The sequence below is a fragment of the Schistocerca serialis genome, chromosome 4 (assembly GCF_023864345.2).
Source record: "Schistocerca serialis cubense isolate TAMUIC-IGC-003099 chromosome 4, iqSchSeri2.2, whole genome shotgun sequence".
Lineage (NCBI taxonomy): Eukaryota > Metazoa > Arthropoda > Insecta > Orthoptera > Acrididae > Schistocerca > Schistocerca serialis.
This window is the reverse complement of record NC_064641.1, coordinates 710,147,151-710,162,273: the sequence shown is the minus strand read 5'-3', so window position 1 is coordinate 710,162,273 and position 15,123 is coordinate 710,147,151. Positions and strand designations below refer to the sequence as shown.

The window sequence follows — 15,123 nt, the reverse complement described above, 5'->3', positions numbered from 1 at the left end:
TGCAACATAACTGGCCAGACAAATGTCTGGCCTGTACTTCTGATCCTTTGAGAAATTATTTTGTTTTACAAAATCATCTGTCAGTTTGGGACAGATTACCGGTGTTAGCTACAGAAGACACTACTCCTTGGGTTGTAGTTTCATCCAACTTTTGTTGTGAGGTTATGTGATCATTACAAGTGGACCACTGTGGTGTGTCACATACAACCACATTTTCAGCCAGGCACTGATTGGGAAATAGAATGAGTTGTTACAGCCCGTCCACAGTACCCCACCCTTCAGGCAGCTCGCCATTCTTCTTTGTCTGCGTGGCTGGATCCACAGCAACCTTGGAAATGAATTTATATAGATTTCATGGGACCTTTTTTTTTTTAAATTTCTACTGGCTGATGCTTATTTTAAGTTTCCATATGTGGTGCATTGTCTGTCTGCTTCTGTGGTAGCAAACATTTCTGCTTTGCCAAAAATTTTTGCAACAGAAGGTCTTCTGTGTATGTTAGTTACTGGCAATGAGCCCCAGTTCAACTTTCAAGAATTTGAAAATTTTTGTAAAAGCAGTCATGTTCACCATGTCACAGCTCCTCCTTTCTACCCTCAATTGAGTGGGAAAGCAGAATGACTGGTACAAATGTTCAAGACTCAGATGAAAAAAATATGTTTTGGATGTGTCACCAGAAGTAGATCTTGACCAGCTCCGCAGTTCTTATAGGTACAACCCATTGGCGATAAGAGTTCAAAATAGTTGTTGCACAGTCGTCAGCCTAGATTCTGCTACATCTGCTTCGGCCAATGCCAGGCCATCTGCCGGCACCAGCACCACAACACCTCCGGCCTGGAACAGTTGTTTAGGCTTGTGGGTTTGGCTGCCAGCCGAAATGGGTACCAGGGGTAATTGAGAATACCCATGACCAACACCTCTGCATCATCCACACAGATGAGGGGAGGGCATCATGACATGTCAACTAGCTATGACCTCACGTGGACAGCCATCTGCCCAGCTATCTCCTACATTTTGGTCAGTGCTCTCACTTTCTCCACCATTGCCACTGCTGATGTTTTCACAACAGTCTCCTCTGCTGTGAGTGCACCCTTCAGCTGCCATAGGCCACAGCGGGAGCCCAGCTCCCCGCAGTGTTTTTTCCAATGCCTCAGCCAATGCTGCCTCCTGCACACCCAGCACCACCCATTCCACCTCCTTCGCCACAACCTCCTTCCCTGGGGTCGGACGCAGATATGGAAATGGACAGTGTGCCAGCATCACCTGTCTTACCACATGGCCTCCCACAGTGGTGTGGGTTCTGCACATGGCCACACTCACACCACTTCCAATACTTCACACCAGTGGCAGCATGTTGCATGACTCAACAACCAACATCGACCACAAAAGAAATGGAAATGAGCACAGTGCTCATTTCTTCACAATAGAAGAGGAGTGCTGTACCTACCAATATTATGTATGTGCTGCTTCACAGTTCGGACATGAAGTTTGGGCTTCATTCAGGCACTAGCTAATATGACAGCAGCTAATACAACAGCCTGCTGGCTGAGCAAATTGTTGGAACTAATGAATATATAAAATGGAGTGCAAGGCTCCACCAGCCACTTATGTAATACTAATTGCATTGTACCTTGTCTTCCATGTGTGTGTGCTGTTCGAGCAATAAACTGCAGTGTTCTGGGATTAGAACACACTATCTTCTAGTTTTCCTGGTTTCAGTAACAAAATATATTGGCAAAGAGATAGCTTTGGTATGGGGAACTGTCTTTCCATAACGGTGGTGGTCATTTTCATGAATGATTTGGAATGGAAATTGTTTGAGAAATTTTCATAAGTAAAAGGAAAAGAGGTAATCTACTACAACCATTATAATCTTATGAATTATATTACAGTAGTGACAGAAGGTAATAATACTGATGTACATGAATTGTCACAATTGGAAAGTGGTATGCATTAAAAAATGGAATTCACTGCAGAATTGAAAGACAGAGGATCTATTTATTACTTACATCTCACTATCACAATGGTTGGGAACATGCAAACACTCACAATCTACAGGAAGCCAACATGTACTGACATAGTAATTAATGCAAATTCTTTCCATCTGTCAAGATACAAGAGGGTTTTTTTCTACATCCGTGATCTATCAATTGCTTCTTTTACCTTTGTCAGTCAAAGAAATATGTAATGAACTGAGTACTTAAAACAAAATGTAATAGCTAACGAGTACTCCTGAAAAGATGTAGGGTGCCCTTACAATAGAGTAAAGAAAAAAGAATAAAGGAGAACTTGCTCATAGCCAGTAGATATGGGATTACAAAAAAATGGCTCTCAGCACTATGGGACTTAACATCTGAGGTCATCAGTCCCCTAGAACTTAGAACTACTTAAACCTAACTAACCTAAGGACAGCACACACATCCATGCACAAGGCAGGATTCGAACCTGCGACCGTAGCAGTCGCGCAGTTCCTGACTGAAGTGCCTAGAACCGCTCGGCCACCGCGGCCGGCATGGGATTACAGAAGTGTCCAATTCCACCCATCTGCTTTCACCCATGACGCCATAAACATGGCAGAAATGGCTATTCTAAGCATCTCCAATATGGCACCTATAATGTCACTACATACAATCTGTCAGAACACAAAGAAATTTGTAGTAAGAATGCTGACCGTCGTGTGACAAGTGAAATCCACTCCGACAGCTTGTATCCAGATGCGGCCACATATGTGTTTGTGCACCCTGAAGACACATATCACACAAATGACAGTGATGTCTCTTATACTCGGAGCACCAGAACTTGAGGCCAGAAAAGATTTGATGAGGAAGAGCTGAGGTTTCCAGAAATCAGAATTCCAAAGCGGAATAACCATAAGCAGAAGGTAGAGAGGAAAAGTTTAAAATGCATATGAATAAGACAATAAAATCTCCCTCCAAAAATACAGTCAAACTAACGGGACAACCACGGGAAGTTGGTGGTTTTAGGGTGGGGACAAGCTAAATATAATAGTAAAAAGAACACACCATGATCCAAAAACAAACAAAATGACAAAAAAATTACAACATTCCACTACAGCAACAAAATCTACAGGAATTGACCTAGATACTAAAACACCAACACCTTCAACTAAAACTACTAAAATTGGAATCGGTCATTTTTCTAGAGCTACATAGGTCATCCAAAACTACTGATACCAAAATACCAACCCTTACAGCTATGATAAATAAAGCCAAAACCACAACACCTCAAAAATCAAACATCCCTACATACATTAAAACACATTCAATACACCATAAATACACAAAACATCACAACTCAAGAATAGAAAAAAAAAAAATTACTTACCACCAACAAATTCTAACACTGTAAACTAGGTCACTCACTCCAATCACACATACACATACACACATGCCGACACTGCCACATGTACCCGTCCCTGATCCGAGATGTCGGAACTTGGTCAACCTCATGTTCTCGCGACAAATACTACACTTCATAGTCTCAGCGATCAGTCCAAATAACTGGAGGAATTTACTAACAGACAACATGTCCTCCCCCATTTCCAATTACAACATAGCACAGTTATATTTCATCATCATAGCCATACCTAACAACAGAAGCTACACAAAAAATTAAACATCTTACCATACCACAAACAGCAGACCAATAATGCCTACCAAAAATGCCAAACACATGAACAAAAAAAAACTAATTGATAGCTCACTGAAAAAACTTCCAATCCTACTTTTGGAACTACAAACATGCCAACAACTTCACACATCCAACACCAAGGCTCAAATGAACCCAATAAAACAAATTACACTCAACACATACACACACACCACCAGAGGGCACCATCAAACAATAACAAGATGACATCTACAAACACACCAACTCATAAACTCTGTGCCATAATGATATCACACACCACCACACCCTTATGTCACGGGTCAAAGCAGATGGATGGAATCGGACGCTTCCATTGATCTGCAGACAGTAGTAAAAGTATAGCTAAAGTCAAACCTGTGACCATGATATTTCATGAAAGTTCAGTCCAATGTCAGGTGTGCCTTCCAAGGAAAAACATATAAAATTTGGGAGTTAGACTTAACAAAGACAAGAAAAACAAATTTTCAGTGTCGCGGTATACAGGATTCACTGTACCAATGTGACCACTAAAAATAAGTGATCATTTGATATCAGGTTTAAGGACCATTTATGACCACAGAATGGTTCATATTCATTTATGTGAAGTTTGGAAGGTGGGAGATGAGATACTGGCAGAAGTGAAGCTGTGAGAATGGGGCGTGAGTCATGCTTGGGGAGCTCAGATGGTAGAGCACTTGCACACAAAAGGCAGAGGTCCCGAGTTAGAGTCTTGGTCCGGCACGTAGTTTTAATCTGCCAGGAAGTTTCATATCAACGCACACTCTGCAGCAGAGTGAAAATCTCGTTCTGGAAACATCCCCCAGGCTAAGGCTAAGCCATGTCTTCGCAATATCCTTTCTTTCAGGAGTGCTATTCTGCAAGGTTCACAGGAGAACTTCTGTAAAGTTAGGAGATGAGATACTGGCAGAAGTGAAGCTGTGAGGACAGGGCGTGAGTCATGCTGTGGTAGGTCAGATGGTAGAGCACTTGCCTGCAAATGGCAGAGGTCCCGAGTTCGAGTCTTGGTCCGGCACACAGTTTTAATCTGCCAGGAAGTTTCATATCAGTGCACACTCCACTGCAGAGTGAAAATCTCATTCTGTGATCTACCAACTTAGCAGCAACCACAGTGTCACATTCTACACGGACATGACAACTAACAAGCAGTCTCTCCATGTGAATAGCCACTGACAAACTATGGCCAAGAGGGAGATGGACCACCCATTTCCTGGTCATACCATCTAGCACTATGTGCTTCACCTTAATGACTGCTTCACAGCCTATGCCATATGGTTTCTTACCATCAGTACCAGTTGCTCTGAACTGTGCAGGTGGGAACTCTTCCTACAACATATCTTTCACTCCCTTAACCCCCTGGCCTTGACCTTCGCTACTCCCTATCCTCCACCTACCTATCCACTTCCCTGCTCCAATCACAGTGCTGAATTTGCCTTCTTTCCCACCAATGCTCCTACATATTCCTTCTTCCTCTCTACTTCTCTCCTCACCTTTCTCCCATGCCTCCCCACTCCTCCCTGCCACACACAGCCTTCCAATGTTGCATCTAGTGCAGCCATATCCTGTCCCCACCATATTCTTGCATGCTCCCACAGGCAGCATTAGCTTCTTCCCCAATCACACTACCCTGCTATCCCACTCACTTTCCACCCCATGCCACTTCCTTATCCTCACTACCAACACCAGACAGACTGCATTTTTTATCATATGCAGCCACATTTGGCCTTAGTGCCAGGAGACGTGTGAGAGTTGTTCTGTCTCAATATGTGTGAGTTTTTTACTTATGAAGAAAGACTTTGACCAAAAGCTGAAATCTTTCCATCATTCCTTTTCATTGTTCTTGTCTGCAACTCAAGACTTCCTCTACATGGTGAATAACAATCTATCCATTCCATATTGTTGATACATAAAAGAGTTATGCTAAAGATGTTCTGTTTGACAGTAGCCACTCCATCTCATCAGGTGTTTATAAGACTGTTTGTCTGTTACTGTTTGTTGAAGAATGTAATATCATGTTGCACTTATCCTGGTTGGAATCTTGATTTGTGATAGTCTGTTGCATTTTGTTTTATAGTGACACGTCTTCATAATGATCCCAAATGCATCTGATCCAGTTTTCTAAAATGTAAAAAAATTATTTGTGTTACAGACAAGATGCCTCTAGATTTTTTAGATATGGAGATGGTCATTATCAACAAAAATTAAGTCTGGTGTAATGAATTGTGATCAATAACTGGAATAAATATATAAATATCTCCAGAGTTCAGAGTGCAATTTTTGCAGTGACTGTGACACAACTTATGTTTCATAATCACTGAGATCATTTTCAAATTGGACATCCTCAAAAAAGTCAGATATATTTTTTGCCCTTACATCTAAAATACTTTTGTCATGAGAGTGCTTCCATGCCATTTTTTCAAAGCAGTATTCATAAAAAGCATTTACTATTGTTCCACAGCATGTCTTGTCACGCCCACAAGTTACAAAACTGTAACCATCTCAACTGATCATTGCCTGATTAAAATCTCCTCCAATGATGACAGTATGACTGGGAAACAAGTGTAACAGGGAGTTGATGTTTTCTCTAAAGTTTTCAGTTAGTTGGGAGCAAATCTGAAGGTCAACAGAAGAACCCAATCATAAGTTTATGCATGCCTTAAGCCTGAGACTGAACCCAAATGATCTTGCAGGTAGCTTCAATTCAACTAAGTATATTTCCATTTTTTTGTCCACTGTAACATAAATCACTTCATTTCCCATTAGTCTGTTCTTTTGATATACAACTAGGACAATGGCTTTATAAATTGAATTGTCAAAATTTTCATTGCCTCCCTTGAAAAATGTATCATCATTGATGTGAGTATGTGTATGTTACAACATAAAAATGAATGGGATTAAGAAATACACTCATTTTCTTCCTTCATTACATTTTAAGTATGACAGGAACATTGTTTTATTGTACTGTCAGTCTCTACAGTGATTAATCTGATTAACGACAAATGTAACATGGGCACTTGGCATAGCTACAAACTAAACATTTGTTTCACTCAGTATCTACTTTCTTTAGTTTGTTCTAAGAGAGAATAAAGCTATCTTGCCGGAGAATACTGACAAGTAAGCCAAGTGAAAATTGTTAACACCAAAAGTAATATTCTTCTCATTGAAATTACCTAATTAAACCAAAGGAGATAATAAAATAACATTACCATGCTTGTACAGCAAGTTAAGAATGCTTGGATCCCAAACAGCACGTTTCTTGGACAAACCATACACTGCCAGATACATGGGTGAATCACCCTCAGATGTGCAGCAGCTGATATCCGCTCCTAACAAAACATTGATCATATCAGGAAGCTGCTCTTATTTTCAGTGCTCTCCCTCCCTCTCTCTCTCTCTCTCTCTCTCCAAGAATTTACTTATTATCAGACATACATAAAATAAAACAAAGATTAAATTACTTAGATCCTAGAAAATTATAAATAGGTATTAATTTACAGAAAGAGAAAGATACAGAGAGAGAGATAGACGTGTAGTAACTCAGGAATATAAATTAAGTAGACACCTCGATGTATCAGTTATTCTGCCAGTATCAGCATTGTACATGCATAATATTTCACAACATGACTTGTTATCTTCATCAGGTGCTACCTGAGACTGGTCATTGAGTTGAATGGGTCCAGTATTTACACCTACAGCCTTCCCCCTCCATGGTCAGTTCCAGGGGTTCTGTATACAGTCTGCTCCTGCCAGAAGCATCCTTAGGCATTCCCCTTTTGGTCTGATGCGACGGGCCAAGATCTGGTATTCTGTCTTCAGTCTGGTGCGCTTCTCTGTGTGCTTGGCATTCTGTTTTTGGTCTGGTGAGATTATAGATGTTTCCTCTGTGGTCTGCTCCCACTACAAGCATTCTTAGGTGTTCCTTCTCCAGTCTGGTGTGCCAGGCTGAGCACTGGTGTTCCATCTTCAGTCTACCACACCTGTCTACTTGTTGGCATTCTGTTTTCAGTCTGGTGCAGTTTAAGGTGGTGCCTCTGCATTCCACTCCTGCTACAAGGACTCTTGGGTGTTCCCTATTTGATCTGGTGCATGAGGCTAGGCAGTGGTGTTTCGTCTTCACTCCACACAGAGGGAACACCTAAAACCACCACGAGATTGAAAATGGGATGCCAGCACATGGACAGGTGCCTGTACTGAAGTTCAAACGTCAATGCTTGGCTTGGCACACCGGATCAAAGAGGAAATGCCCAAGGATGCTTCTAGTGGGAGTGGACTGCAGACACAATGCCTGGAACTGACCATAGAGGGGGACAGTCATAAGTGTAGATCCTGGACCTGTTTCACTTGACAAGCAGTCTCAGGTAGCACTTGCAGACACAATGCCTGCAACTGACCATAGAGGGGGACAGTTGTAAGTGTAGGTCCTGGACCTGTTTCATTTGACAAGCAGTCTCAGGTAGCACCTGATGAAGATAATGAGTCACATTGTCCAAATATTGTGCATGAATGACACTGATGTCTGGCAGAATGTCCAACATCTCAAGATGTCAAAAGATTGCTGAGAGAGCCTGAAGAACTTTATAAATTCAGTAACTGATTTATTCATAACTTAAGATTCCAATGAGAAATTTATTGAGATTACGTTATTTACAATTAACTACACAGTTTTGTACTACCCTTACAAATGACAACCTACTGTCTTTGCCAAAAATTGTTGGATATAATTAAAAATTAATGCTACTATTGATCACTTTTTTTAGTTATCAATAGTGACATTAACTCTAACTGCATTTTGTATTAACTGTTTGTAGCATTCTGTCAATTCCTGTTGATTTATATGATTTAATGTATACAAGAGTGGGATCTGATAAAATACTATAATAAGTTGGAACTTTTATAACTTTAAGGAAAAGAATTCTTAACTTGCAAAGAAACTTGTAATGGTTCTCTAACAGAAGCGTAATTCAAGCAAATAAAAATAAAATGTTTCTTTGATAGTCAACCCTCCATATTTTAATAAAAGGCAGCCTACATTACACTAAATTATTTATTTTCAGTTCTGGTAAATGGTTTCTGTGCATATGACCACAATTGGACCAAAGGCTCCAGATGACATGAGGAGCCCATTCATGGAGCTGCTATGTAGTATTGATTGGTACCTGTCATGAACTGCTCAGCCTTCAGTCTGAAGATGGTCATATGGACCAAACCTGAATACTAGAGTTAAAAATAACTAATTTATTGTTATATGTACTGTTTTTATTAAAACCGCGGACCTAGAAATGACAGAGAGGCTTCATCCCACTGTAGCCCTTAGCAGTTCACAACCCCACAACACGCCACAGCAGTCTACCCACCCCAAATGTTTGTGTGGTAGAGTAATTATGGAGTACACGTATATGGAGACAGTGTTTGTGCAGCAACCATCGACATAGTGTAACTGAGGTGGAATAAGAGGAACCAGCCTGCAGTCACCGAGGCAGATGAAAAACTGACTTAAAAACTATACACAGGCCGGCTGGCACACCAGACCTCAACACTAATCCGACGGACAGATTCGTGCCGGGGACCAGCACACCTTCCCGCTCGGGAAGCAGCACATTAGACTTCGCGGCTAGCTGGCAGGGAAAATATGAGGCACTCCCTGTACTTACTCAATGACATCAAAAATATCAATCCTCCATGGCTTCAAGGTTTGAAAATCCCTGCGATGTATTCACAGTCAGCTGTATTTACCTACACAGAAAATCTATCCATAAAGATCCTAGTATACATTTCTTAGCAGGATCAGAATTCAGTATCAGATTATGAAACTATTTCTGTTTAAGTTTTAATGGTTTATGGCTACAATTTGTAAAAGGTTGTTGCAACATCTAATATAGGCAGAAAGACAACCAAGAGAAATCTTGTTCACATTAAATGTTGAGTAACAGCAGGATACGAAACAAACTCAAAACTCATGAACATTACAAACAATGCTACATAATCTCCATCACTTACATTGCATCTACATTTCCTTCAACTTATGTTTCTATACAAATTATGCCAATCCAGTTTCACCCGATGCAGCAAAAGTAGCAAAACATTCTAAAAACAGAAAATAGTCTCTGATGGTAATGTTTTATTAATAGTGATGCATTTCAAATGGTTAGCACATCTTCAGATTATTTGTAATAAGTAGCAAAACTCTTATTACATAACAGTTTTTCACAAACCTATCTAGCACTGATCAATAGGACAGCTAAGCTAAAGGTGAGAAGTAAAGAGATTCACTTGCCTCGAACAGCAGAGATCACGTGAGTCATATTTAAAAGTCATATTATGATGGGATTAAAGCAAAAACTGCAATCGTGAATATGGACATAGGGAAGCCTGAAATGGCAAGCAGAAACCTCAAAGTTAAAGGTGTAAAATTACAAGATTGATAACGAATTAAATTTGTGTAAAAGAATGATTAGGAACCAAGAAAGAAACTCATCAAACCATGGCAACATGTGATATAACGATAGGTTAGCAATCATAGCTCTGTATCACAGTGGTAAACAAATACTGCTCTAGACAACATATATGTTGAATTGAGAGGGCTGCACTCTAGACTTAAGTTTTTAGCAGAGAAGAACAGTGCACTCTGCAGTTTGGATTTAATTTAATCTACACACAAAATACACTATGTGGTGACCTTTTCATCTTAAATAACAACAACATAATCCCAAGTGATCATCATATGTAACTATGGTGACTGCATCATCTTGGTGTTCTTGTGTCTTGTGAAAACCCCACAGTAATGAAGACAAATCTTGTACATTATTTCTGTGTACAACCTGTAAGACATTTCTCCAAGGTTTGGGTTATACTTCTTCTTGCAAAAACAGCACAATATATCAAGGTAACTGTCCACAGTTATACAGATCCACTGATTGTAACTATACTGGAAAATGGGAAGTTAATCTTGAAACATCAAGCTAATTTGGCAATAGCTTGAGAAAACTTAGCACAATTGTAAACTGCAGTTAGCAATAACAATGTTGGAGCAAGATCAGTCTGCAGTAATAATGCTGAGTCTAGACAAGAGAATGGAATAGAGTAAAGTCCTCCAAATTACAGGAAAAATATGGAAGTTGTTTGAAGTATGAAGTTTATGACTTAAACAACAGAAAACCTGGGATGGAGTAATGACACTACAAAAAGGGTAGATTATTACTCAGCATAAAGTGAGTGTTTGTGACATAGTAAGATGAAACTACTCCATCTGTTATGACTTCAAACTCCATCAATAGCTACACTTTTCCTCTGATCTCTGTCATATTCACAATACAGTTATTTCTACAAGGAGTTACATCTAACTGTAACTGTAAAAATGTTATGAAAACTGTATTCCACTCAAATTTATTATTCAGTTTGTTGTACTAAACATTCTGATTTCAATTATGTAATTAGTTTTACTGGAAGTTCTATTAATTAAAACAAATGGCTATTTAAAATTACAATAACAACATCTAGAGGGAAAACATTTTGAGCTTAATGGTAGATACTTATAGTCCATTCCGAGTAGCAAAATCCAACCTATCCATTTTTCAAATGATTGTGTAGTTTCTGAAATACCAATTTGTTCATATGCCACTCTTTAAATAATCAGATGTCACTCAAAGTATGCAGTCTGTACCCAGCCCCATTGAGCTAACAAGTACATAACACCTATGTTGAGTATCTCCTGATATTTAGGCATGCAATATCTATGCACAAGTTCCCCATGAAAATACATTTATTGGTATCTGTGAAAACTGTCAAAAAACTCTCAAGTGTTCTCCGTAGTTCAAATTAATGGGTATTTTGTCTGAATTGTGTTGTGATTGTCATTTGAGCTTGTGATTATCATTAATGTCTGAACTAAGTGAGCTATTGCAGTCTGTATTTATCTGGTGGATTATTACAAGATAGTATGCAAACTACAACATTTCGTTTGAATGTGGACAGTTTTGTGTCCCAATTAAATGTTTTATTAATGACTCATCAGAACTCCGCTTATTACTGGACAGTGCTTCATTTACTAGTGCTTCAATAACTTTACGATCTACCTGTATGTGAGTAATTCTGGTTATTTGTGAGCACCAAATCCAACTTACATACTAAATAATCTAACAAAGTTGAAACTCTGATGCTAATAAATGTTTGAAAAAGTGTGAATTAAACTGTGATATTGTGACATTTTTGAGTGAACACTCAATAAGATTTTCAGCTTCAAGAGAACAGACTACCATGCTACTGAGGAGCCAATGGACACTGCAGAAATTCAGGTTGGTGGCTTACATGTTGAGTGGCACATAGGCATATTGCTAGATATTATTAGCTACCAGCCGAAGCCCTACTTCAGACATAGACAAAACAAAACATGCACACATTCACACATGAATAACTCCCACACACCCATTGTCAAACACCAGCAGTATGCTAGATGGATCAGCAACCCTCCAAGGCATCTCTTCCCAGGACTCAGCCATCAGAGAGTGTCATATCACAACTGATAAACACTGGGGCAAGAGCAACCAGAAATTCTCCTCACTGGGGATCTACCTCCCTCTGTCAAGTCACATGTGTAAAAGTAGATCCAGAAATATACCTACATGCACCAGCTATTTATAGTGGCAAAGCTGACACTCTTGGCCAACTCTGTGCAGGCTAATACTAGTCCTTCAATCAGAGCCCAGTTGAAGCCACCTGAGCAGGACTTCAGACCTGTCCAACATTGCCTCTGAAAACTACCTTCAGCCACCTGCTGTTGAGTACGCTCTCCTTCCTTCAAGTGGGAAATTTCATTGAAGTAGTCTTAGTTCCCTTCATCTTTATTAACTTTGTCATTTTCCATGCACACACTTGATCAACTTCTGTATTCGCTCTGTAAGAAGAAGTTTTTGTTCAGCTATTATCCTGTTGCATTGTAATACACATTTCTCTTGTTGATGTGGAACACGTTTCTCTGGTATCTTAATACATGAGACACAGCAGTTTAGCAAGGAGGTTTTCTTTGGACCCAGGTGTTTACATGTATTTTCTTTTGTTCTTTACTCCCCCTGAGTCAAGAGATAGGCCAGATCTTCTTGCTTTCCCGTGGCCAGACACCCAGTTCCTGAATGTCTCGATGTGATGCAAAAGATGTCGCTCTTCCTCCGAGATGTGCAGCATGTTGTACAGGGGCTGATAAACATGATGGCGGCTATTACTACGGCATCTGTTGATGGACTGCAATGCTCTTCTCAAACAGACTCCTGGCTAAAGGCCTCCACAGAGGTCCTCTGCCATTTCTGGCATTTGACGGGAAAGTGGAACATCAGACAAATTATAATGCCTGCATTGAGCAGCATTTTCTTGTTTATGGTATCTCTGGCAACATCCATTGTTGAGTATTCCTCCTTGCCTACTAACACTGGAAGCCTACTGTCTTCTTCAGCAATCACAACCTGAACTTGAACCACATGCCCCATCATATGAGTAACTGAAATGTTGAGTGCAAGAATACTTTGATTCAAGGATGCACATTGCAGCAGCACACCACAAATTCTGTAGCTACCATAAGAAACAGGGGCAATTGTATTGGGATTGGATAATGACGCTCCAAGGTGTCTATCGATAATACTGTTTTCAGTATTCAAAAGGTAACTATCAACAGTCATATGACACTCATTCGAAACATATTCTTGATGCATGCCCTAGATGAGGGGCTTCAGACAGATTTACTGAGGTTGAAACCCCCCACTTTGGATTCTTGCCTTTTCATCGTTCATGCATTGGCATCCCTGCACAATCCATCTCACATCTACACTGCCCATCCCACCTATCACCCACCAGTGCAGCAGGCCCCCCACTCTGCAGAGTTTTCCCCACCCAGTAAACCAGATTACTCAGCCCACTACCCTCAGCAGTTGCCCTCTTGCATTCACTGTTTTGTCACACATCCTACAAACAGGTCACAAAGCAAAGGTCTGCTGAGCCTCCTCCAAGATGCACGTGCATTATGTTCAGTTGTCTCATTCCCAGCAGAGCAGTTAGGTCCCCCAAGTCCATGCAGTACTCCCCATCTGGGATCAACAATCGTCCCCGCAGGTGTTTGTCAATGGTCATCCAGTCAACTCCCAGGTGGACACTGATTCTACCTCCTTGATCGTTGTGTGAAGCATCTACCATCAGTTGGGCTCTCCTCCCATCCAAACATTCAATCAACACATTTGCAGTTGCAGCAACAATGTAGTGATGGACAAAGGATAGTTCACAGCCCTCATCTAACAGGGTGTCACAACATCCAAGATGCGCCTCTTTGTTTTCGATGTTCTTGGGGTGACGGACTTATTGGGACTTGATCTCTTCGACGTTTTGGAATTATAAGTGCACGATGCAACCAATAGCATCCAGCCAGACATGGACATTTCTTACTTCCATGCTCCTCAAAGTATCATTTGGTTTTTGAGTCTTCTACTACAGGTGTCATGGGATTTGAAGCCCACATCACCCTCCTACCAACAGCCTCACCCTGGTTTTTCAAGGCTCAGAATGTCCAACTCTCCCTGCAGGGTAAGTTATGGATGGAGCTGCAACATCTTGATGCCTGTTTCAAACAGTCAGTTGGCAACACCTAACTGTGCTGGTCAACAAACTGGACAGTCGCCTTCGCATATGTGATGTCTTCAAGAACACGATTAATGAAAGGTCCATTGTTGATTCATATCCTATCACCCTGAAGGTGGGCGAAATTGTTACTCAACTGGGGGGCAAAACCTTCATGAAAATTGACCTCAACAATGCATATTTAGATCTTTTGCTGGATGTGGTAGCATGAGACTTGCTGGTGATCAACATGCTCTTCAATCTCTTCCACTACAATCGCCTGTCCTTTGGGGTTATGGGCATCTGAGTGATATTTCAGAGGTATTTGGAATACCTTGCACGGCAAGTGGAGGATGTAGCCAATTACCTGGATGACATCATTGTTGCAGGCCAGTCTGCCCAATAGCTAGTGGTTAGCTTGGATGGCCTTTCTTCCATCCTACAGGTGGAAAATCTTCACTGAAACTTGGAGAAGTGCCAGTTTTTTGTTCCTCAAGTTGAATATTTGGGACATATTCTCAATGTTGCAGGTATCTGGCCAATGCCACACTATGTCTAAGCTATTCAGCATTTGCCACCTCTGATGAATGCGAAACAGTTTCAGTCCACCCTAGGCCAATTGAGCTACTATTGTATGCTGCCACAGTTGCAGAACCACTGCACAATCTCTTACGTAAGAACATGGTATAGAATTGTGACAAGGCATGATACCGTGCCTTCCAGGATCTTAAACAGGTGTTGCTTCAGCCCACTTGTCTGATGACTTACGATACCTGACTCTCTGTAGTTGTCATGGCAGATGCATTCGATTATGGGTTAGGAGCTGTCCTCTCTCACATAATCAATGGTGTGAAACAACCTGTTGC

At 40.7% G+C, this 15,123-nt stretch overlaps 1 protein-coding gene across 1 annotated transcript in view; it reads right to left on the bottom strand.

The window, feature by feature from the left end:
- Positions 1-15,123, bottom strand: part of LOC126474712 (ankyrin-1-like) — a 221,432-nt gene that overhangs the window by 116,181 nt on the left and 90,128 nt on the right. The window contains exon 6 of the mRNA XM_050102189.1: positions 6,871-6,990. Coding sequence (XP_049958146.1) covers positions 6,871-6,990 — 120 coding nt within the window. The remainder of the gene's footprint in view (positions 1-6,870; positions 6,991-15,123) is intronic.